Here is a 25,508-nt window from a genome sequence, read left to right on the forward strand (position 1 = left end):
TCTTTCTTAATTATCACACATTTCCCTCAAAACAAGAACGTTCTGAATAACTCCCCCTCCCCCTGCTGTAATTCGTGTGTTTCTTAGAATGTGCTGGTTAAAGAGAAAATCCCCCAAGCCCGTGGCAATGGACTCTGAGGCGCAAACGTCTGAAAATGAAGCAGCAGCAATTTCAGACAGTGTGGTATGAAGCGGCTGGCAGGGAGATGGCAGGCGGAAGACCTGTGTTTGCTGCCTTGGTCCACTGATAACCACGTGGGCGTGGAGGATCCCAGCCCCAATCAGTTTTGCCTGGTCAGTGGCTTTATCATGTTAGGATAATAAATGCTTGCTGCCCGCCATCTCCAAGGTTTTGTCACAGGACTGAAAAACGATGCACAAGAAAGAGCTTTGAAAAGCGTAAAGTATGGTCCAAAGAGAAAACTTAAAACGATTCATTACCATGTGTTGGATAATAACTGCCGTCAGGAATCCACCTTCTTTCGCTGTCGCTGAACATTGGCTGCAAATTGGCTCTTCTTTTTTCCTTCCGAGGCCGCAAGCAATCGACGTGGCGTTGACGGACGACGTTCGGTTGTTCAGGAGTGAATTCCTGAGCGTGCAGGGGTTTTGCAGTCCTCTGCTTGGTCTGCCCGGTCCCGCTCTAGCCCGGTTTGTCACTCCGCTGATCACTAGCATCTCCTCCTGAGTGTGCTGCTGCCAGACTGACCCGCTCCGTGTCCCCTGAAAGGTCTGTACATTCCCGTGACTGCGTCTTTGCTCTAGCTTTCCCTCCCTCATGAAGGGCCCCCTTCTCTGACTCTCGGCAGGTCCTCCGAAGGTCACTTCTCCAGCGAGCTGCCCAGCGGCTGTCCTGACGGGCCCCTGTCCTTCCATTCCAAATTCCCGCTAGAACGTGTGAGAACGCGCTGCTCAGTTGACTGCCTTTGGAAACTGTCGTTTTACATTCATATAAGTTTTGCCTCCTCAGCAAGGAAGACGATACACTTATCGAGGGTATGGACAATGCATTTTTTGCCTTTTCCACCTTGAAAAAACATGCTCCTAGTAAGTATGCATCTGTAAAGAGTTAATTAACTGTAAAGAGTTAATTCATATGGAGAATAAAAGGAAAAAAAGTGCAAAGCTTTCAGAATTTTTTTTTTTTTTTTTTCTTGTGAAAAGGAGCAAAATTGGCTTGGAAATTCTGAATACAGTTTTTCTATGGCATCCCTATCCATCTCTGGGCTGGATAGTTAAGCATAGTGTTTATCTGTGGCTTAACAGACTGTGAGATGTATGTCATGTCATGAGTGAGAGCAGCATGTTAGAGGCTCCATTGTATGAAGTCAGAGTAAAGTCATTCTGCTTCTATATGACTGGGATTAAAAAACACACACATTTATAAAACCACACTGGAAACCATCTCAGTTGCCACAATGCAGGCTAGACCTTTGCCCTGCTTATTACTGCCAGTAACAGCTGCATATCATATAGGACAAGCCTTTGGAAGCCTCCTGCTCTAACTTAGATTTGAATATTTGTCCTATGACCCTGACACCTCAGTTATGACTTGGTTATCTGTTACGTACCCCAAAGTAATGGTTTAGGGTACCATGGCTGAGAATGATCCCAGAGTGATAAATTAGAGCACTTAGGGGCTGGGTTTTGACTAATGTTCTCATGACTAGGACACATATCTGGGTGGTGACTGGAAGGTAATTGTATGCATGTGTGTGTGTGTGTATGTATGCGTATAATCTCCGTTTACTTATATTCTCCTTCTCTAACAGGAAGGATTTAGGTAGTTTTTAAAAAATGCAACCCAAAAGTATAAAATGAATCGTGAAGGGAAATGAAGGCAAGACACACACACACACACACACACACACACACACACACACACACACCCCATACACACACAGGCTCTAAGTTTGCCTGAAGACAATAAGGGAAATGAATCAGCTTTATGAATCGCAGTAACTACAAGATGAAAACAATCCAATCCCAAAATGGGCAGATGATCTAAACAAACATTTCTCCAAAGAAGACATACAGTTGGCCAAGAGGCACATGAAAAGATGCTCAACATCACTAATTATTAGAGAAATGTAAATCAAAACTGCAATGAGGTATCACCTCACACCAGTCAGAATGGCCAACATCAAAAAATCTACAAACAGTAAGTGCTGGAGAGGGTGCGGAGAAAAGGGAACCCTCCTGCACTGTTGGTGGGAATGTAAACTGGTACAGCCACTATGGAGAACAGTATGGAGGTTCCTTTAAAAACTGAAAATAGAGCTACCATATGATCCAGCAATCCCACTCCTGGGCATATATCTGGAGAAAAACATGGTTCGAACGTATATATTCACCCCAATGTTCACTGCAGCACTATTTACAATAGCCAAGACATGGAAGCCACCTAAATGTCCATTGACAGGAATGGGTGAAGAAGATGTGGTACATACATACAATGGAATATTACTCAGCCATTAAAAAGAATAAAAATAATGGCATTTGTAGTAACCTGGATGGACCTGGAAATTATCATACTAAATGAAGCAAGTCAGAGAAAGACAAATATCATATGATATCACTTACATGCAGACTCTAAAAAAAGGATACAAATGAACTTATTTACAAAACAGAAACAGATTCACAGACTTGGAGAATGAACTTATGGTTCCGGGGGGTGGGGGTGAAGGGTGGGTGGAGGTGTAGATTGGGAGTTTGGGATTGACATGTACACACAGCTATATTTAAACTAGATGACCAATAAGGACCTACCGTATAGCACTGGGAACTCTGCTCAATATTATGTAACAACCTAAATGGGCAAAGAATTTGAAAAAGAAAAGATACATGTATATGTATAACTGAATCACTGTGCTGTACACCTGAAACAAATACAACATTGTTCATCAACTAGGCTCCAATATAAAATAAAAATTAAAAAATATATAAGAGAAGCAGAGGTTACTTTGATCCTGAGATTAAGATTTCCTCCAAGGGACTTCCCTGGTGGCAAAGTGGTTAAGAATCCACCTGCCAACGCAGGGGACACGGGTTCCAGCCCTGGTCTGGGAAGATCCCACAGGTCGTGGAGCAACTAAGCCGGTGCACCACAACTACTGAGCCCGTGTGCCACAACTACTGAAGCCCACATGCCTGGAGCCCGTGCTCCACAACAAGAGAAGCCACTGCGATGAGAAGCCCACGGACCACAATGAAGAGAAGCCCCCCACTCACTGCAACTAGAGAAAGCCTGTGTACAGAAACAAAGAACTAACGCAGCCAAAAATTTAAAAATTTTTTTTAAGAAAAGACTTCCTCCAGGGACCCTCACAGAAGGTGCAGTGTACCGTGGTGGACGGTGTCCTTCACAAAGTTCTAACAATAGTTACCACCGTGAACTTATAGGGCTTTTTCTGATAATGTCCCTGTGTGCAAGCTAAAGGCATAAAAGCAATTATACAAGCGACCCAAACCATACTGCCCTCACCGAGTGTCTGGATTGACCCAAGGGTCAAAGCTCTAAAGCAGCGTTGCCCGATAGAAACTTCTGCGGTGGTAGAGATGCTCTGTATCTGCACTGCCCACCGTGATAATCACCAGCCACATGTGGTTATTGCACACTTAACACAGGGCCAGTGGACTGAGGGGACTGAAGTTTAATTCTCATTTTAATTCATTTAATCGTACATAGCCACATGTGACTAATGGCTGTCGTGCTGGACAGTGCAGCTCTAGAAAAATGTCTGTATTGTACGTCTTTCCAACAATCTTTCATTGAAACTATTTCTTATAACTGAGCTATGATAAGTTACAGGGTTAAGAGAATATTTAGAGCAGAGAAAATTTACCTCTGAAAGCATTTCTGAATCTGCTGCAAAATGGAAAAAACTAGGCAATAGAAGCCTCAAAGCTCTATGCCATTGGGCAGATATACTCTTAATGCAGAATGTTTTGAGATGTAAACACCCCCAGTGTATGTATTTTGGGTTAGAAATTATAATCTGTGTTCTGATGCCCTAATCTATTTGTACCTTATGACAAACACATCATTTTAACAGCTTTTTTTTTTTTTAAAGCCAACACTGCCAACTGCCTTTTCTATTCAACATCTGAGATGCTGAAACATTTTGGAGAAAAATCACAAAAGCACACATATTGGCATTTCTTCATATGCCTGGTTTCTGATCTCAGTCGGGCCCTTGATGCTTTCTTGTGGTCCTTCTATAAGTGCCCTGTTCATCCCTGTTCTCTTCCTATTCTTATCTCTGTTGGGGAGGGGCCTTTCCCAAAATAACACATTCAGGGGTGACAATGAGAGGTGATTAACAAGAGCAGAGAGGCGGTAGCCTTTCTCTGGGGCATCCTTGCGGAAGGCTCCACCGTTGCCCTGCTGGGATAGGCATAAGCATGGGTTCCTCCAGCCTCAGACACAAGGGAAGAAATGGTTTCTCCAGTCTGCCCTAGAGGAAAGGCAGGACCCTGAAAGGAGGCAAAGAAGAAAGGGGGTGATCAGGGGAGAAAGGACTTCGGAGTCCCCATCTGAGGTGGCATCTGACTGGATTGGAAGGTGATCTATTGGGTAACAGATAAAAAATACTTGGTCCCAGTTACTGGATTCTGATTGTATTGGGTTGGCCAAAAATTCGTTCGGTCTTTATGAGCATAGACTACACACCTTCTAGATGATGTGGGACAAAACAGCGAAGTCCCATATGTTTTCCCAATCCACTCTCTCTCCTCTTCTTCCTCGGGACTATCTTTGACCTTTCATGGTCTCCTGTCTTACGCCCATCAGTAGGTAACATCTGGTACTTCACTGAGAAACTAGAAACCTTCAGATGGAATCTCCCTCAGTTTCCTGAATTCACATTTCCAGTGCATTCCCATTAGTCCTTTCCTCTTTCCATCCTATCACAGTGAAGAAAAGTCCCTCACTCTTCTTTAAGATTAATTTTTCTAGCTGTGCTCTGTATCTTTCTCAACATTTTTCCTAGGGATCTTCCTCCATGAGTTACCCCACTTCTGGCCTATATCTTCCATCCTGTTCTTCCTTATATATTTTTCATTTATCATCTTTAGCATTAAACCATGCTCAAATCTCTCCTATATTAAAAAAATAAAGTTCCCTTGACCTCACAGGCCCCTTTAGCTACTACCTCTATCTCCTTCCTGCCCGCTAGTTCCAAGATCCTTCAAAGAATGCCTGCTTGCCCTCACCTCCCTTGCTCACTCCATTTATCCCTTGACTACTGCAGTCTGACATCAGTTCCCACTACTTTACTGAAACTTCTGTTTTCAAGACAATCAATGACCAGTTGGTCACTGCATCTCACTGTCTTGCTCATCTTAACTCAGCTTCCTGAAGTTCATTTCTCTCTAGGATGCCCAAGCCAGAGAGCTAGGCGCCATTCCTAACTCACTCTATCACCTCCTTTCTGGACATTTGATGATCACCTCCCTAGCAGGCAGTCCTCTTTTAATCTTTTTACCAGTACTATGAAATTTCTCACCATAGAGTCTGGGTGAGATTGACCCCATCCCATCTCCAGGGAAAGGCCTTGATTTCTTTAATCCAGTTGGCACATCCCATCTTCCTGACTGCAGGGATGGGCTCAAAGATGTATAAGTAACACAAGTCAGGCCAATTGAGGATCACTGAGGCTCAATTCCAAGACTCTTATTTGAGCCACCAGGGAATTAGACATATTTCCTACCAGCCATGAGGTATAGAACTTCTGGACTTTCGGGCAGCCGTCCTGGAAACATCCCCCCACCCCCCAACCCCCCTACCAAAAAAAAAAAAAAAAAGCATCTGAGAGTAGAGTGAGCATTGAGGAAGGGAAATGGAGAAGGAAAAAAATAGGTCCTGGTCATGGATCTTGAGTGCTGGGTAAAGCCTTTCCTGAAGCTCCATTTGTATTCCCCAAATCCTCTATTCCCCCTGCACCTCCCTTTTATTTGGTTTAAGCCACTTGGGGTTGAGTTTCTACTTCTATAATCAGAAAGAGTTATAATTGACACAAGCATCTACATCTAAATCATTTCCATATATTATCCATGATATTTTACAAGTTTGTTTAAAATCCTTAACGAAAAATCCTTTAATAAGATTTAATGAGCAAGCTCAACTCAAACTCACTTGACCATGAGAAAATAGTTGAATTTCATAACAGGAATTTCTATGATAGGAAGCTTCATGGCTGTTTGATTCAGCTGCTCAACGATGTCACCAGGATCCAGGTTTTTCCTTTTTTGCTATGATATCTTCAGTGTTGGCTTCATCATTCAGTCTGGAAACAGGATGTGTATATACCAATGACTCATCAGACATGACATCTTGAGGATGAAGACAAAATCTTTCTATGGCTCTTTCTTACCACCGAGGAAGCCTTTCTCTGAAGCCCTCTAGAAGGCTTCCCCTCCCATCTCCTGGGTTAGGGGTGGGTCACAGTCTGATTCCTGATGAGATACCCTGGAGCAGTGGGCTTCCCTTCAGGCTAGGTACAAGCGAGTCCTGTCTGGGGGGAGAAAGAGAGGATTGGACACTCAGGAGGAAACCAGTGGGGTCTACAATGGTGACCAGCAAGGTGCTTCATGACCTGGCTCCTGGAAACTTCTCTGACCTCATTTTCTTTGCTGCTCACCTCTTTATACTCAATCCTCCAGGTCTACTGACATAAGTTTTATTTTTCTGGATATGCTCTTGACTCCCCTGTACAGCTAGAACCTGACTTTCATCCACAAGGGACTCCAATGGCCATACCTCCTACTCATCTTTCAGGATTCTTTTTATTTGTTACCTTGAAATTTCTCCTGGGAGTTCTTCCCTACCTCCCAAGGCTGGCTTAGGGGCCACTCCTCCATACCTGGTGTCATTAAAGCATTTTTCATATTGTATGGTAATTACCTGTTTACATCTTTGTCTCCACAGTGAGAATAGGGCCTCACTGGGGGCAAGGATTCTGTCTTGGTCTCTGATATATTACACAATGACTGAGGCAATCAACAGATGCTCAGTAATTATTTTTTAATGAATTCCTAAATGCTATAGTTCTCTTCTCCAAGTTGTGAACCTGCCCAGATAGTCCTAGTAAGATAGGAAATTCCTCTGTTCCTTCATACTTCATATATTCCTCCTGTCAAGGACAACTCAGAACAGTTTAAGAAACTGTCACAGGTTAAGCTCTAGAAAAATATTACTGTTTCTATCTGTCTTCTGTCACCTCAACATGCATCAATATTATTTATTTGACAAGGAATTTTTAAAATAAATTTAATTTTGGTATAATTTACACACAATAAATTGTACCTATTTTAAGTGTACAGTCCTATGAGTTTTGACAATACACTGTGTAGCCACCACCATAATCAAGATATAGAACATTTCCATCACCTAGAAGTTCCCTCCTGATCCTTTGTAGTCAATCCTCTCTTCTCTGGTACCAGGAAACCATTGATCTGTGGTTGCTCATTCTAGAATTTCATATAAATAGAATCACAAAGAATGTGTCTTTTGTGAAGTGTCCATTCAAATCTTTTGCCCATTTTTTATGAGGTTGTTTGTCTTATTAGTGAGTTGTAAGAGTTGCTGACATGTCTGAATATGAGTCCTTTGTCAGATATGTGCACTGTGAATATTTTCTCCCAGTCTATGGCATACCATTTCCTTTTCTTAATAGTATATATTTTTAAAAATTGAAGTATAGTTGCTTTTCAGTGGTGTGTCAGTTTCTGCTGTACAGCAAAGTGAATCAGCCGTACATATACATATATCGCCTCTTTTTTTGGATTTCCTTCCGATTTACGTCACCACAGAGCACCGAGTAGAGTTCCCTGTGCTATACAGCAGGTTCTCATTAGTTATCTATTTTATACATAGTAGTGTATATATGTCAATCCCAATCTCCCAATTCATCCGACCCTGCCCCTTCCCCCTCGGTATCCATACGTTTGTTCTCTACGTCTGTGTCTCTATTTCTGCTTTGCAAATAAGATCATCTATACCATTTTTCTAGATTCCACATATATGCGTTAACATACGATATTTGTTTCTCTCTTTCTGACTTACTTCACTCTGTATGACAGTCTCTAAGTCCACACCCTAACAGTGTCTTTAGAAGAACAGACGTTTTTAACTTTTATGAAGTTCAATTTTTTTTAATGGTTTATGTCTTTGTTCTGAGTTGCAAAGATTTTCTTCTGCATTTTCTTTTAGAAGTTAAATAGTTTTAGCTTCACATTTAGGTCTGTGATCCATTTTGAGTAATTTTTTTTTTTGTAAGTGTGAGGTAAGCATGAAGGTTTATGGATATTCAGTTATTCCAGCTCCATTTGTTGAGAAGACTCTTCTCCCCATTTAATTACCTCGTTGAAAATCAATTGATCATATAAGTGTGGATCTATTTCTGGACTCCCTGTTCTGTTCCAAGGATTTGTATGTCTCTTTTTACACCAGTATTGCACTGTTGTGATGATTGCAGCTTTATAGTAGGTCTTAAAATGAGGTAGTGTAAGTCCTACAACATAGCTCTGTTTTAAACTTCTTTTATTCTAGGTCTTTTGTGTTTTCATATAAGTTTTATGGTTTTTTTTTTTTTTTTTTTTTTTTTTTTTTTTTTTTTTTGTGCTATGCGGGCCTCTCACTGTTGTGGCCTCTCCCGTTGCGGAGCACAGGCTCCGGACGCGCAGGCTCAGCAGCCATGGTTCACGGGCCCAGCCGCTCCGCGGCATGTGGGATCTTCCCGGACCGGGGCACGAACCCGTGTCCCCTGCATCGGCAGGCGGATTCTCAACCACTGCGCCACCAGGGAAGCCCCATATAAGTTTTAGAATCAGCTTTATTTTAGAACCAATTTCTGTGAACAAGCCTGTTGGCATTTTGATTGAAGTTATGTTTGGGGAGAATTGACATCATAATAATACTGAGAGTCTTCCAATCCATGATCATGGTATAGCTTTCCATTTATTTAGGTCTTTTTAGCTTTCTCTCAGCAATGTTTTGTAGTTTTACATGTACGGGTCTTATATGTAACGTATTTTCTTACATTTATGTTTAAGCATTTTATGTTTTTTGATGTTGTTGTAGGTGGTAGAGATACTACTGATTTTTATATATTCCCCTTGTTTCCTTACTAAATCCACTTAATATTTCTGGTAGTTTTTTGGTAGAATCTTCAGGATTTTCCATATACAAAATCATGTTGTCTATGAATAAGAACAATTTTACTTCTTTCTTTCCAATCTGACTAGGACCTCTGATACAATGTTAAGTAGGAATGATCAGAGTGCATATTACTGCCTTGTTGCCTTGTTCCCAATTCTAGAGGGAAAGTGTTTAACCTTTTTACCATTGAGTAAGATGTTTATTGTAGGCTTTTGGTAGATGTCCCTTTTCAGGTTAAGGAAGTTCTTTCTATTTCTAGTGGCTAAAAGGTTTGTTTTTCTTTGTTGTTGTTGTTTTCAAGGTGTTGTTTTTGTTTGTTTGTTTGTTTATGTGGACCATTTTTAAAGTCTTTATTGAATTTGTTACAATATTGCTTCTGGGTATTTTTATGTTTTGGACTTTTTGGCTCTGAGGCATGTGGGATCTTAACTCCCTTACCAGGGATGGAACCTGGACCCCCTGCATTGGAAGGCAAAGTCTTAAACACTGGACTGCCAGAAAAGTCCCTTCTTTGTTTTGTTTTAATAATGGATGGGTGTTGAATTTTGTCAAATAGCTTTTCTGCATCTATTAAGAATCTCCTTTGATTAGCCCCGTAGAGTGAGTTGCATTGACTGATGTTTGAATATTAAGCCAACCCAGCTCGCTGGGGTTTTACCCGATCTACCCACATGTAGTTTGGTATTTACCAACAGACTCAAGGGGACCCCGTGCAGATTTCCGGTGTATTTCATTGTGTTGCTCCTTCCTCTTCAGTACTTTGTCTCATAACTTGCAGCCACCTCAGCCTCACCAGACTACAGTCCCTGTCTCTTCAGCTCACTAAGATTTCCAGGCTCTGCTTGGGTCTCCTCTCCTTGCATAGCTTCTGGAAAGTACCTCCAGGTACTTTCCAGAAAAAAGTCAGCCTATCATAGAGCTCATCTCATTTGTTTTCCTTTTATAAGAGATCTCAGTTCTGCCCTGCTTCTTGCCCTGTGCTGACTTAATGCAGTTTATCCATTTTTCTAGTTGTTCATGGTGGGAGAAAAGTCTAGTACCCGTTATCCTGCTGTGCCTGAATATTGAAGTTGGCCATAAGGATTCTTGATCATAGGTATTACACTTCTTCTTGTCTCTGATTCTCAATTATCTAGGGACTGCTTTGTCCTGGGTGAATGTTTCTTAAAGATCCATCTAATGGAATGGTTCCTGACCTTCCTGGTCATTTTCTCTTGACATTTCACCAAGTTTAACTCTACGGCAGGTACTGATCAGTACTCAATTTGTCTTTTATCCTCACGGCGGACAATGATATAGATATTACATTTTACAAATAAGGAGATGAAGATGTAAAATAATGGAGTGACTTGTCCAATATCAGAGTGATTGAATTAGAAGTCATCTGTGATTTAAAAACCTAGGCTTTTAACTGTTCCAGTGGAAGCTCCCTTTGAGATTTTGATAAAAATCACTCACAGACTGGATGCTCAGAAACAAGATTATTGACATATACCAAAATGTGTAAACAGTTTTAGAGGTTCATAGGCCCCTGGAGCCTATCTACAGAGAAGCCCGATCACAAATCCCAACAAGAGGACCCCTGGCTAATGTGGACATCCACGCCACTCAGTGTCATCTTAAACCCTTGGTGAACTGAAGTTTCCTTCCTGCCTCCTAGTGGTTCTATACTACCTTTTAACGACTATACATCATACCTTATGAGACCCCCATTCATTCCCTTTCTTGTAAAACTGCCCTCAGCAGGATCTAAGGTGAGTCCACGTGGGTATTTTCCTGCCTGGTACGGCCAGTGCTTTTCTTGCCATGCCTTGCCTAATCACTACATAACACTTCAGAAACCAATGCTAAGAAGGAAGCTATGTTTAGTCTAGTTTCACATTTCCCATAAACAATCATCAGAACTAATTCTATCATGACTCACTTCCAAGTTTATCTTAAACAATCAGGGCCTGATCACTGAAATGCATGTTCTGTCACCAAAATCGAGCCCATGATATTGCCAGGCAATCCTGCTACATTCTTTAGTCCTTTCACCTTCCTGTTCTACTGGGTGGTTATTTCACATTTTTTCCTTCTACTTCCAAGAACACCTTCCTACCCTCGCTTCCAGCTGATGACTTTGCTTCCCTTTTTACAGTGAACGTTGCCTCTGATTTTGCATAAATGAACGTCCACAAACTCCCAGAGTCACATCTACTAAACTACTTGTTTCTGACCTCTGCCCTCATTCCCCTTTCTGTGGATTTACTGTCTTTTTCCAAGGCCAATCTCTTCCTTTGGATCTCAGATCCCAGTTTCCTTTCGCCTTCTCAAGAACATTGCTCCAATGTTTCTCTTTTCACTGCATCAACCATTTTCCCCTTTCTAATGAATCATTCCCATCAGCATACAAACATATTGTAATAGCTCTCATCTTAGAAAAAAAAAAGTCTTGTCATCCTTCCTTGAAGGAAGCTTCAGCTATCCCTCCATTTTCCCTCTATTGACTCCAAAACATCAAGAGTTGATTTTACCCACTGTCATCAATTCATCTCTCTCAATCTCTTTTAAACTCAAGTTTTTCTAAACCCGGTAGTTAATTCTAATTTCCTCATTCTACTCATTCTGTTAGCAGCGTTCAAAAAAAAAAAAAAAACTCCCCTTCGCAAAGCACTATACTCATCTGTTTTCATGGGCCCCTCACTCTCCTGGTTTGCTTACCTTGCCAGTCACTCTTTCTCTGTCTCCCTCACTGGCACTTCCTTCTTTTATTGACCTCTAAGAATTAGAATATCCTGAGTTGCGGTCTCTGAACTCTTTCTTCTCTTTCCGCCTTCACGTCCAAGTGCCCTAGTCCAGAGCTCTGGCTTTAACTACCATCTACTCCAGTTGTTCCCAGTGGGGGGTGATTTTGCCTCCCAAGAGACATTCGGCAATGTCTGGAGACATTTTTGGTTGTCTTAACTGGGAGCAGGTGCTACTGGCAGCTGGTGGGTAGAAGCCAGAGGTGCTGCTGAACCACCCCAAATGCACAGAACAACAAAACAAACATGCCCTCCACAACTACAAAGCATCCAGACCAAGTGCCGAGGCTGAGAAACCCAGATCTACCCAGACCTCTTCTCTGAACCCTAGACTCGACTGTATGCTCAATTTCCTATTCATCGTCTGCATTGGATGTTTAACAGATAACTCAGACTTAACACGTCTCAAACTGAAGTCTGGACTCCCTCTGCGTAGAAAACAGAACCTGACATAGGACTTGGGCTTTAATGGGAGGCGCGATCCCTGGGCAGTGAGAGTAAGGGAAAAGGGAAGGATAAGGTGCAAATGCAATGTAGCGGGTTACGAAGCTGGCCACTGCTTCATGAGCCACAAAGACATGCAGCCCTGTCGACAGACCATATAGTCACTTGTCCTTGAAAAGAATAAAGTGAGAGGGAATTTACCTCCAGGCTCCATCCTATCCCATCTCTCCTACTGGGCAACTCCCACTGGTCCATGGAGTTAATGCCTCCATGTGGCCGTGTTGGTTACCTGGACCTTTTTGCCACCTTGAGGACTCCAGATTCCACACATTGCGGTGTGGTCCACTCATTGGGCAGAATTCTGCTGCCTGCACAGAACTGGTAGATCCAGCAGCAGTGGAGGCAGGGCAAGTGGCCAAAGGGCAAGAAGAATGGCAGGGCAGGGAGACTCTGAGGAAAGGCCCCCATGGCCCAACGCACTAATAACTAAGACACACCAGGTCTCAGACTTCGCGTAGCTCACATTCTGGTGGGACAGGTGCTGTCCAGTTCACTCCTCCAGGAAATGACACCACCATCCACCTGGTTACTAAGGCTACAGACCTAGGAGATGTTCTTCAAACGTTTCTTTCCTCCACATCCCCAATCCTGCCATCTCAGTTTTCATAATGTAATCCTATTCCTACCACTATCTTCCTTGTTTAAGCCATCTTTGTTTGTACTACTTGATAAACTCCAACCTCGTGCCTTGTTTCTAGGAGCCAGAATAAACTTTACAAATGTTCAATCCCTGGTCAGGGAACTAAGATCCCACAATCCACGTGGTGTGGCCAAAAAAAAAAAAAAAAAAAGAAAAAGAAAAAAAAAAGGCAAATCATATTATGTTACTGCACGGATCCAAGTCCTCCAATATCTTCCCATTGCAGTCAGAATAAAATGAAATATTCTTAAAGTAGCTTAAGAGGCCCTGCATGAGCTGGTCTCTGCCTACTTTTCTGACCTAGTTTTTCCAACACTCTTCCTTGGTCACTTCTTTCTAGCCTCTTTTGTTTCCCAAATATGCTGAGCTTGTCCTTTGCCTTAGAACCTTTGCATTTGCTCTCCTATTTGTCCTTCTGATTTTCCTGTGCCTTGACCTCTCTCTTCTTGAAGTTCTCTGTTCAAATGCTACCTTTGCAGAGAGCCCTTTCCTATCCATGCAAACCTGTATTTGTCAGTCTGTATCCCCTTAAAAACATTTTTTAACATAAATTATAATGCATGGTTTATTTTTTTAATTTATTTTATTGAAGTAGAGTTGCTTTACAATGTTGTGTTAGTTTCTGGTGTACAGCAAAGTGATTCAGTTACATATACACACATATATAATATATATGATGTATATATATTGTTTTTCATATTCTTTTCCATTATGGTTTATTACAGGATATTGAATATAGTTCCCTGTGCTACATAGTAGAACCCCATTGTTTATCCATTCTGCGTATAATAGCTTGCATCTGCTCACCCCAAACTCCCAGTCCATCCCTCCCCCATACCCCCTCCCCTTTGGCAACCACAAGTCTGTTCTCTATGTCTGTGAGTCTGTTTCTCTTCCGTAGATAAGTTCTTTTGTGTCATACTTCAGATTCCGCCTACAAGTGGTCTCATATGATATTTGTCCTTCTCTTTCTGACTTACTTCACTTAGTATGGTAATCTCTAGGCCCATCCATGTTGCTGCAAATGGCATTATTTCATTTCTCTTTTATGGCTGAGTAGTATTCCGTTGCATATATCCAGACTAAACTTCATTCGAAAAGATACCTGCAACCTATGTTCATAGCAGCACTATCCACAATAGCCAAGACATGGAAGCAACCTAAGTGTCCATCGACGGATGAATGGATAAAGTAGATGTAGTACATGTATACAATGGTTTATTTGTTCACTGTCTGTCTCTCCCCCAAGAACGAGAGTTCCAAGGGGTCTGGGACCTCACGGCTTAGTTATTACTGTGTCTCCAGTGCTAGAATTTGGCTGACACCTAGCTGGAGCTAAGCAAATTGTTGAATAAATAAATACCTCAGACCCTTACCAATGGCGGGCTTGCATCAAGAATGATGCGTTCCTAGCTCAGCAAATTTCTTCCAGTTCCATGGAGGTCCAGTCCGGCTCTAAAGACATCTTTCAGGGATGTTGAAAGCCTCCTGATCTTACTGTGCCCCCTAATAAGCCCCTGGTTTGGGAACCTGGGATCTCACCCAGTCTGTAAATCTCTTCTAGTAAGGCAACCTCCCAATGCTGAATCAGGGCCAGTGCATCCACATGAGGCTGGGCAGATGACAGTCCCAGAAACCTTTAAAAGAAGGAGGGGGGCTACAGGCAAAGGGAGTACAGGAGTAGCTTAGGAAGCCCCGTATTGCTAGGACAGGGTCTGAAAATGTTTATCAGATCCAGTAGTAGGGTGTTCTCAGGGCTGCAGCAGCCTCCGCAGCCATAGCGGCAGCAGCAGTAGCAAAGAAAACAAGGGACCTGACAGTATTGCAATGCAGAGATTCGTGGTTTTTTTTTTTTTTTTTTTTTCTTTTTCTTTCCAATAAAGCAGTAGGGTGGAAAGGAAAGGAACCGCGGAGTCAGTGGGATACAGGAATATGTGTTTGAAAGGTGGGGAAAAGGCAGCGCTTAATATGGGAAGGAGGAGTTTAAGAGAACTCATTGTTTGTAAAAGGGAAGCTGGGCTATGGCTCCGGAGGAGTGGAGGGAACAAACACCTATTTTTTTCTGAAAGGAATGCTGGAGTCGGTATCTGGAGGAGGGACTTAACTAGCTCGGTACCCAGGATTGCTGCACTGCCGGGGTGCAGGGTCCGCCGAGGCCCCTGCTCCTCACTAGTCACAACGGAGTGAGGAGGATGCAATCTTTGGCTTTGATTAAAGAGGTGGGTGGTGTCGGCGGGAGGCTTCGCGGTCGCGGTGGCGCTAAGGGGTGGTCCCAAGGCAGCCGGGGAGCCAATGGGCGGCGACTCCGGGCTCCCGCAGCCTCCTTGGAGACTCGGCCGCAGTTGAAGTACCGGAGCTGCTGGCTGCCTTCTCTCGCGCTGCAGGCGCCAAGGCGCAGCGCCTCTAAGGGGCGCAGCCGGAGCCGCACTCCGAGGGCACCGCGCACGCCCCCGGCTCCTGCTGCCCTGCGCCTCTGTGCGGACCCCGGTCCCCGAGAAGCTGCCAGCCTTGCAGGGGGCCTTGCGAAGGCCCTAGGCCGGAAAAAGAGGCTTCGGGGAGAGGGACGTGGGTGGGAGGTGGGCAGGCGACTTGCTTCTCAGATTCGTTCCAATTAGCACCAAGTTGGCAGACAAGCGCATAAACCCACGAAGCCTTTGGTTTCCCACAAGTCACATTCTCAGTATTTCAAAATAGTCTGATCGCAAGAAAACTTCAACTCCCGTCGTAGGTCAAAGAGGGACACACTCTCAGCACCACTGCCTCGCAGTAGCGCGACGGAGAACAAACCCGGGTGATCGTCAACTGCAGAGCCCAGCCCCAGGTCCGCATCTCTCCGGGGCCGGCGGGGACCAGCTGGGTCTGCCCTGCAGAGCCCCCTGCGGGAGCGGCCGGACGGCGCGCGGAGCGGCGGGTTCTGGTGGGACTCTGCACAAACAGCAGCGCATCAGAGCACTCGTGCCAGGAACAGCACCGCCTGCATTGCGTCGGACCTGACCATTTCCGATGTGAGATTGCCGGAAAGGTCGCGACCGAGGACCGTCCGTGCGCGGGGCTGTGGACCTTAGGGAAGGAGAACTGGCGGTCGGCCTTTCTGGCAGGAGAGGGAAAAAGCCGCGTCGGCAAGGGTGGGAACTGAATGACAGCCCCCCTCTGCCAAGCCACCCCCTCCTATTTTCCATCTACCTCCTCGCTCCCGCCCTCCCCAACCCACGCCCGGGTGGGCCAATCGCTGCTCCGCATTCCGGGCGCTTTCTCAGGTTTCTGCTGATCTTGCAGCGCCCAGAAATGGACCGGGCGGACCCGAGCCGCACGCACCCTGCCCCACTCGGAGCTCCGCAGGGCTCCCGGCGCGCCGCGTAGCCTCGCCGAGGTCCGCGCGGGGTGCGGGAAGCCGAGGGGACCTGCGAGGCACGTAGATCCAGGCCCTCGCTCGCGCTCGCCTCCTTCGGGATCGAATCAAGGGCTCCCACGGTGCTGGGAGGGGGCGAGAGCGCTCCGCATCGTCATTCGCTTCCGAGCTCGGGAGAGGGTGGCATTTTGCTTTTCCGCCCCGCAGCCTCCGGAACTCCCCGCACCCGAGAGCGAGAGCGAGAGCAAGAGCGAGAGCGAGAGCGGCGTCTCCGGGCTGCCGGCCACGGGCGAGAATGGGGGTCGGGAACGGACGTTTCCGCCGCGGCTGCCCAGTAAAGCGAGAGACCAGCTGAAGGAGAGCGGGACGAGGTGCGAGGGCGGCGCGTTGGCCCCGGCGCCCCCCGGACGCTGCGGCGGCCGCGGCTCGCGCCCGGGTACCGCAAAGGCGACCTGCCGCATTCCCGCTCGGGCTCTCCGCCGACTCAGCACCGCCCCCGCGCCGAGCCGGCCGGCCAGGTAGGGGGTTCCCCGGTCCGGGGCTGCAGAAGCGGGGCTTGGGGCGCCGGGTGAGGGCAGCCGGGGGCGCGGGGATGCCGCCTGGACCTGGAGCTCCGCCAGCGTCTCTGGGCGCTTTCCCGATCTCTAGTTTCACGAAGTTGTAAACAGATCGGCTGTTGGGCATTGGGGAGAGTGGGATGGAGGAGCCCCAAACTTGGATTTCGGGTGTCTGCGTGTGTCTGTCTGCGTGTCTGTGATATAAGCCTAGCAAAAGTCTCGTGCTTTCTCGAAAAGCTAGAGGTCTGTGCTCTTCCGTGTCTGTGGGTCCGTCCCATGTGAACGCTTCTGATCTTCTGCCCCCGTATCACTTTCTATTTCTCTGCAGCGTCCATCGATTGCCCCGGTGGGAGCTTAGAAGGCGGCAGGCGAAGAGGGCTATAGCAGGGGGGAGAGCCGAGGACAAGCAGAGAGGGGGGCAGGCGAGGGCATCTGCCGAGCTGGCTCTGCCCCGGGTCCTAGGAGGAGGGCTCGCGGAGGGGAAGGGAGGCCGGGGCGGCCCCGAAGCGGTGGCCCGGTCCGCTAGAACGGCGCTGCGTTAAGGCACCTCGGAGCAGGAAGAAACACCAACCCTCCTCCCATCGCCACCCCCGATCCTCCTCCCACCCCCACTCCCCCCCACTCCCCACCCCGCCCCGGCGAAAAGCCGCACCCGGGGCGGCAGGCGAGGGGGACTCCAAACTGAGAAACAGGCGGGGCGTGGAGACGGTCTCCAAGCGGCAGCTCCCTCCACCTGCCGGCTCGGAAGCCCCGCCCCCTGAGCGCGGGGGAGGCGCGCACGCAGGTGGGGGGGGCGCGCGGGTCCCCCCCCACCCCGCCTGGCTCGCCCCTCCCGCACCCCGGGCCCGCCGCCCGCCTCCAGCATGACGGTGATGTCGGGAGAGAACGTGGACGAGGCTTCGGCCGCCCCGGGCCACCCCCAGGACGGCAGCTACGCGCGGCCGGCCGAGCACGACGAGCACGAGTGCTGCGAGCGCGTGGTCATCAACATCTCCGGGCTGCGCTTCGAGACGCAGCTCAAGACGCTGGCGCAGTTCCCCAACACGCTGCTGGGCAACCCGAAGAAGCGCATGCGCTACTTCGACCCGCTGAGGAACGAGTACTTCTTCGACCGCAACCGGCCCAGCTTCGACGCCATCCTCTACTACTACCAGTCGGGGGGCCGGCTGCGGAGGCCGGTCAACGTGCCGCTGGACATGTTCTCCGAGGAGATCAAGTTCTACGAGCTGGGCGAGGAGGCCATGGAGAAGTTCCGGGAGGACGAGGGCTTCGTCAAGGAGGAGGAGCGCCCTCTGCCCGAGAAGGAGTTCCAGCGCCAGGTGTGGCTGCTCTTCGAGTTCCCCGAGAGCTCGGGGCCCGCCCGGGTCATCGCCATCGTCTCGGTCCTGGTCATCCTCATCTCCATCGTCATCTTTTGCCTGGAGACGCTGCCCGAGTTGAAGGATGACAAGGACTTCACGGGCACCGTCCACCGCCTCGACAACACCACGCTGTTCTACGACGTCAACATCTTCACGGACCCCTTCTTCATCGTGGAGACGCTGTGCATCATCTGGTTCTCCTTCGAGCTGCTGGTGCGCTTCTTCGCCTGCCCCAGCAAGGCGGACTTCTTCAAGAACATCATGAACTTCATCGACATCGTGGCCATCATCCCCTACTTCATCACGCTGGGCACCGAGCTGGCCGAACAGGAGGGGAACCAGAAAGGCGAGCAGGCCACGTCGCTGGCCATCCTCAGGGTCATCCGGTTGGTAAGGGTTTTTAGAATCTTCAAACTCTCCCGCCACTCGAAGGGCCTCCAGATCCTGGGCCAGACCCTCAAAGCCAGTATGAGAGAGCTAGGGCTGCTCATCTTTTTCCTCTTCATCGGGGTCATTCTGTTCTCTAGCGCAGTGTACTTTGCCGAGGCGGAAGAAGCTGAGTCGCACTTTTCCAGTATCCCCGACGCTTTCTGGTGGGCGGTGGTGTCCATGACCACCGTAGGATACGGTGACATGTACCCTGTGACAATTGGAGGCAAGATCGTGGGCTCCTTGTGTGCCATCGCCGGTGTGCTGACAATTGCCCTGCCCGTACCTGTCATTGTGTCCAATTTCAACTATTTCTACCACCGAGAAACCGAGGGGGAAGAGCAGGCTCAGTTACTCCACGTCAGCGCCCCTAATTTAGCCTCTGACAGTGACCTCAGTCGGCGCAGCTCCTCCACCGTCAGCAAATCTGAGTACATGGAGATCGAAGAGGACATGAATAATAGCATAGCCCACTTTAGACAGGCCAATGTCAGAACTGGCAATTGCACCGCAGCTAACCAAAACTGCGTTAATAAGAGCAAGCTACTGACGGATGTTTAAAAAGCCAAGCAAAGAAACTAAAAAGCCCCCCACTTAGCAGCTTGAAAGACTTAAAAAAAAAAAAAACAAACCCCCAGTGACCCAGGTCACTCCTTGTAGATACTTTCCTAAATAGCCTTTGAATGCTCTATTGAACTGTCGATGCATTTTTGCATTGCCAGCGTTGGGGGGGTGGCAAACCCGAAGCTTTCAGGAGCCGTGAAAAGAGAAACTATTTTCATTGTATTAAAAAATGGGAAAGGAAAGTGTATTTTCTAAAACTGGTTTAAAATCACTCAGTCCATGAACTTGTCTAGGTAAAATAAGGTTCATATGCTTCCCCGTTTTTAATCCTTGGTGGCTTCTTTAAATTTTTTTTTTTTTTTCTCTCTTTTAGCTAAGAATCAGATGATCGCTTAGAAATATAAAATTAAAATTTGCATGGGACTCCAATATGAAATCTTGGCAAACTGCACAGCGCATTTTAAGATGGTGCATCAGACGTATTATGTTGTAACATGATACACCAGCCGAAACGGGCAACGAACAGATGTTTTTATTTTGATCAACCGAACTGCATATTCCAAGGTGAAAAAAAAAAATTACTTAAGACTGGTTCACCAAGCACCTTAGAAATCTGATACTGGTCCTGGTCTGTAGGGATCTTCCCCTCTGCCCCATTTCCTTCTGATTCAAACTCTTTTCTCTAAGAAAAAAATGATAACTGAATGCAATTCATTGATCCGTCTGCAGTGCTGCTAAGATTCTCAACTGCAGATGCGCCCAGTGGGTCTTTTCTCACCAGTCCTGCACCCTGAACCCCGGCCTCCAGAACTGGATGTAAAACCTTAGCCTCCTTATTGCAACAGAGCACAAATGAAACTAAGTGTTAAAGCATGTTTGAATCTGATCATAATTTCTTTTACAATCGCATGCCGAGAACGTTAACTGAGACAATAGAGGATAAGCTTACTTTGGAATCGATTCTTCTCAAAATAGATCCTTCTTCATTTGCGTTCACCAAAAGTGCACTCCTTCGTTTATTAACTATTTTTATTAGTAACTAAAGTACTGTATTTAAGTACCTATACGTTAGTCAGCTGGGAACAGCAACCTTCTGGAGCTCAAAGCATGTTGTCTCATGCAGCATTATGGTCGATTTGATTAAGGTGTACCTTGAATTAATTAGTGCATGATTAATTTAATGTAAAAACATTTAAAAAATAATAAAAGTTATAAGTTTGTGGGATGAAGGGCCCAAAAGAAACAATGGGGGTGGGTGGGTAGGGTGGGGGCCACTCAGTCAATCTTCCTGCCTTTGCTCAGGGAAATGTCAGGTTTCTGTGCAGATGTAGGCAAAGAGAGGACGAACATGCCCATCCCTTAAAGGGAAGCTCTGTGGAAAACTTAAGTTATCAAGGTATATATAGCAACACCTAAGAACAAGTATTCTTTCTAGCTGAAGAGAAAAACAAGCAAAACAAACAAACAAAGGTGCAATACTGCATGTTTTTTTGGTGCATATTCTTAAGATGTAAATAAAAATGTTTCTCCATCGTATGCGCCCAAAGCAGAGCTGATTCCGTTTTGCCGTCATGATTTGACGTCTGCAGAGGCTTTGGCCCTCCCCCTGAGGCTCCCTGAAGAAACGCAACCAATTGATTTAATAGCTGCTTAGTGCCTTTATCCTGTACCCACAGCGAACTGCAGAAAGTGCCTCCATTAACACAGCTGAGAAGTTATGTAACACAAGGGAGGAAGGCTGGGGCACAGATATTTCGCTTTTCCTTTTTCCACCCTCTCGCTCTCTCACTTCTCACTGCGGGGACACCGCGCCATCCCGCGCCCCAGGCAGGAGAGATCCGGGAAGGTGCTCTCTGGCCATCCGCTGGCCTCGGTCCCTTTGGCAGCCAGACGTGGGATGGAAACGGGGGCCCGAGACCCATCTTTGAACTTGACACGAACCTCGAACTTGTTTTTCCCTCTTCTCTCCCAGAAGCCAATATAAAAAACCCTTGGGGAATTTGTTTCCCGTCAGGGGTCACTCTGGACAAGCAAGGCTTCCTCGGGGCCAGCCTCGCGGACCTGGCGTACTTTCCATCCTCCTCCTCTGCCTGCAGAAGCGTTTTGCCACTCTGACAGTCTGACCTGCGCAGGCAGCATTGTGGATGTGGGAGAAGTCGGTTCAGAGTGAGCTCTCCCGGGCCTTCCCCCCCGGCCCACCCCTTCAGCTAGTTCCTAGGATGCCCCTCTGAGATTCCCACCCTGGCAGTCACCTCGCAGGCTGAACGTCTAACTTCTGTCGCCCCCGGCGCCCAGTCCGGAGAATGGCGGGGACCCTGTGCTTACCAGAAAGAGAGCCGCGTCGCCTGGGCCTCTGCAGGCCGGCAGCCATCCACCGACGGGGAGGCACTCATAGCTTTTGGAAGGACCCAAGGTGGGGATCCCCGTTCTGCACTTACAGCATGTGGCTGCTCAACGCCTTTCATTCCTGCGCTGCTGCTGCTTCTGGAAATCTTCCCCGTGACTCCGCCCCACCTCCCATCCTAGCCTAGAACGAGCAGTGAGGCGGTCAACCAAGAAACTAGAGTTACACCCGGGCCGGCTGACTCCTTTGAAAGAAAGAACATGGAAGTTTTATTTTCCTGTGCGGCTTCTGTGAATCTGTAAGACAGACGTGACACACGCCAAGGAAGACAGGGCCAAGGACGGCACGGTGTCCGACCACAGGGCATTCAACCCTCCCTGTGATGTTTCCTTGAACCTTGACTCATCCTGGCTTTTCCTCTCCTACCTGCTTCTTAGTCTCCAGTTGGGAAAGAAAACGCCAACCTCACCCGCATCTCTGGGGATTATCTTGATCTTTTATTTAGACTTTGAGGTCTAGGACACCCCGAACTTGAAACGCTACACTCTGTCAACAGCAATAATCTGCTCGGTTCTGTGGGATGGGTGGGTCAGAGGGTGAGAAAACGGGACCAGAACTGAAAAGACTCACTTTGGCTACCGGGTACCCCTGTCCCAGCCGTACGTGGCGCTGGGTGGAAACTTGTGCATGTGTTGTTACAGGGAACAGTGCTGCGTGCAGGGAACCTGTCTGCCTGGGACAGGGGGAGCTGCTGTTACGGATTTGGGTGGTCTGGGCAAAATGGAGGTCACTTATTCATCTGTAGCTCATCAAAGCCCAGTGAGCTAGAGGGGAGGACGGGGATTACCTGTGTAGCATAGGCATGCAGAGTTTACCAAAGTTCCTTCCCCTTGCGCGGCACTGAGCTGAAATGTTTTTGTGGACCTGAAGGTGCACTTAACAAAACTGCCTATTACGGAATGACTATCTTTTTGGTTTATTTCCTTGTGCTTATTTTATCGGGCCTTTTACCTTCCCGTCCCCTTCCTAGGCCTTGAGCTTTCATGGCTCTTGTCCTGAATACTGATTTTCTCCAGAAGGAGAAGACTTCTGATGTGCTGATAGCCATAGCTCAGCTCTTCTGGTGAATTGAGGCCCTAGTTCCATAGGGTGGCAGTGGAGGGGCTGGGTCACCCCGGGGCTGTTAGCCATCCCAGAATCTCTGCAGTGGTTAACTCAGCTCGAGTGATCTCAATTAGAGAGACCAAAGACATTCATTTCCTCTGTCCTCAGATTCAAAGAAGACAGATCGTAGCCCAGAAAGGCGTTTGTTTTTGCATCTCCTCTTCCCCACCTGCGCCCAGTCCTCTCTCACTACCCCCTCGAGGACTGAGTTCTAACGATCGGTTAAAAGAGTTCATCGGGAGCGAGTTAGCGAGTTAGTCTAGCAGAATCCAATAAACCGATAGCAGAATCTTCTCCTGGAATTATGGCTGCTGCACGGCGGTCATTTCTCTCAAACGAAATGGTGCGGTTGGCGTAGATCCCCGTATGGGGGCTGGACTCACTTGAGAATAAAGCAAAGAGACTACATGCAAACGGTGAGCGAGGAATAGATTTCTTGGAGTAGAAATTTGGTGTTTAGTCCATCAAGGGCCGCCTTCATGTTGTGCATACTTACAGATTTTTCAAAGGAGTTAACCTCTGAAGAGCCAGTAGGAATAGCTTCCTGACCCTCCCCGTTAATACAGGAGACCTCAAAACACAAGCTTTTTAAAAATCGACTTCCTTGTTTGGTAGATGAGGTTGAGCAACGTGAGAAAGCGAAGACTCCCCAACTTTTTTTTTTCCCCCAGGAACGGCTCACTCCTGGCAGCGAGGAGAATTGGTGAGGGATAACCGTCCACAGTACAAACTTGTTAGGAATCCGCTGCTAAATAGCCCTTTTCTCTTCCTGCTTTTTTCCAGAAAGGATGAAGTCTTTTGATGTTTGTGTTCCTTTTCGGGAGACACACACAGATTTTTAAACCCGACGCAACCCAAGTTAATCACCATCTCAGGAGGTGGCCTCTGGTCCACCGTGCGGTGTATTTTAGTGCTCGTATTTATACATGGAATTTCAGGGTATACACAACTATGTCCGACATGACTCAGGTAAACCTTAGAAGAATGTACGTTACTTATCATTTTTGTAAAGACACGAACAGCAGCTGAGTCGTTCACCACAACTGTTCCATTACCTTGGGTCACTGTGCGAACTCATTCAGGGTGTAGATGTAAAGTTTGGAAGCCAGGGGATCAAATGCCCGTCTCTTTGCTCAGGCAAAATGACCCTGGGCTTTCTTGGGGAGCCCAGGCATATGTGAAGGGGAGGCTCTGCTGCCCTCAAGACTCTGAGCTTTAAGGAGACTTGCCTGAGTTGCAGTGATTTTCATTTAGGGACTGAGTAGGAGTTAATTTTTTATGACATGAGACTTCAAGGAGGAGAGAGAAGTTTTGTACCACAATCAGAGAAGGAGAAATAGTGTAAGGAAAGAAAGGAAAACGAAACACCAAATCCCTTGTGAGGTATTCCAGGTCAAAGCTGTCTCCTTTCCAACACCTACAGACATACCTTTCTTCTCTTTCCTGCACTGTTTGGGAAACCATTTTTCCAGTAGCTGTAGGTAGAAAGCATGGGCTCTATGTGACATACCTCTAATCTCAAAGATAAAGTCTTACCAAGGTTAAAAATCCCAATGGAATAGTCTTAATTTGAAGTGCACCATCAGGACAGCAAACCATTTAAGCTGAAAAAGCACTATTTCATTTCTTGAGTTTGCCAGTTGCTGACACCTTGAGCTAAGGACGTGTCTCATTTTCACCTACTGTGCATTTCCCCTGCCCTAACCGTTTCATAGGTCGGGTAGAGGACACTGAATGTTACGAATTGAGAACCTAATTGAAGCGCATAGTTTCCATCTATGCAATTTTACTTGCTTCTGTCACTCTATGATCTGTTCATATTTGGCATCGATTAAAGATAATTTTTAAGGATCTTATCAAGGAATGTCTTGACTGGTTCTTTGTTTCTGGTGTAACTGGTCTTTCAGGAGCCCTTTCTTTTGAGGGTCTCTTTAAATAACACAGTGAATCCAAGATACAATCGAAGCAATCTCATTTTCTTTGAAACTCACGGACTGTTTCTTCTGTACAAGGAAATACACTGAGGTGGAATTTTGACAATAAATCCTCCCTTGGGGCAGGTAGGATCCCAAGGAGAGGCTGTTGGAATTTGGCCGGTGCAAACAGTGGGGGATCAAGCTTTGAAAAGAAAAAAAAAAAAGAAATGAGGCCCAAGGGACTAAAGCGATTGATTATATTTGCTTACATTGTTTTTGATGTGAAACTGTATTCTTCATCCACAGCCCAAGCTTTTCAGGAAGGATAGTGGGGTGTGTGTGCGTGTGTGCGTGTGTGTGTGTGCGCACGCGCGCGCATGTGTAATAGTGCTGTGATCTGACATCCAATACCTTGATAGTTACACTGTGGTGTTAGAAGTGATTTTGATGGGGAAAAACAAAGTGATTCCTAGATGTTCTTTATGTATACTTTTCTCCATTAACATTTCTTTCTTCCTGTTTTTGAAAATTACTCATTGGTCCATTTTCTTTTGATTCTTCCTGAGATTTAGAGGTTTTCTTTTCTTCCGTGTGAATATCACATTTTCTACAAGCTCTTTGCTGTCACAGGAAACGGGGTTCCATGCTTTTTGACAGGTGTCTGTTATATGCCAAATGCCTTGGGTGGCTGGTGCATCGTGCTAGAATTGTATAGCATTGTGATAGTTTCAAAT

At 46.6% G+C, this 25,508-nt stretch overlaps 2 protein-coding genes across 4 annotated transcripts in view; both read left to right on the forward strand.

Annotated features, from left to right (window-relative positions):
* The window catches only part of KCNA6 (potassium voltage-gated channel subfamily A member 6), a 203,132-nt gene that overhangs the window by 81,339 nt on the left and 96,285 nt on the right, over positions 1–25,508 (forward strand). For 2 of the 3 annotated variants that reach the window (XM_067008584.1, XM_067008583.1), the window contains exon 4: positions 16,647–16,957. The exons of the other annotated variant lie outside the window; for it this stretch is intronic. The gene's annotated coding sequence lies outside the window, so the exon portion shown is untranslated. The remainder of the gene's footprint in view (positions 1–16,646; positions 16,958–25,508) is intronic. 3 annotated transcript variants of the gene reach the window in all.
* On the forward strand, positions 17,841–24,714 carry KCNA1 (potassium voltage-gated channel subfamily A member 1). Its single transcript, XM_067008588.1, has one exon. The coding sequence runs from the start codon at positions 17,860–17,862 to the stop codon at positions 19,345–19,347; it is 1,488 nt and encodes a 495-aa protein (XP_066864689.1). The 5' UTR covers positions 17,841–17,859; the 3' UTR covers positions 19,348–24,714.

The sequence above is a fragment of the Kogia breviceps genome, chromosome 12, assembly GCF_026419965.1.
Source record: "Kogia breviceps isolate mKogBre1 chromosome 12, mKogBre1 haplotype 1, whole genome shotgun sequence".
NCBI classification, from domain to species: domain Eukaryota; kingdom Metazoa; phylum Chordata; class Mammalia; order Artiodactyla; family Physeteridae; genus Kogia; species Kogia breviceps.

Bases quoted from the DNA above. Each gene is read 5' to 3' on its own strand.
- KCNA1 (XM_067008588.1), top strand. From the start codon at position 17,860: ATGACGGTGATGTCGGGAGAGAACGTGGACGAGGCTTCGGCCGCCCCG.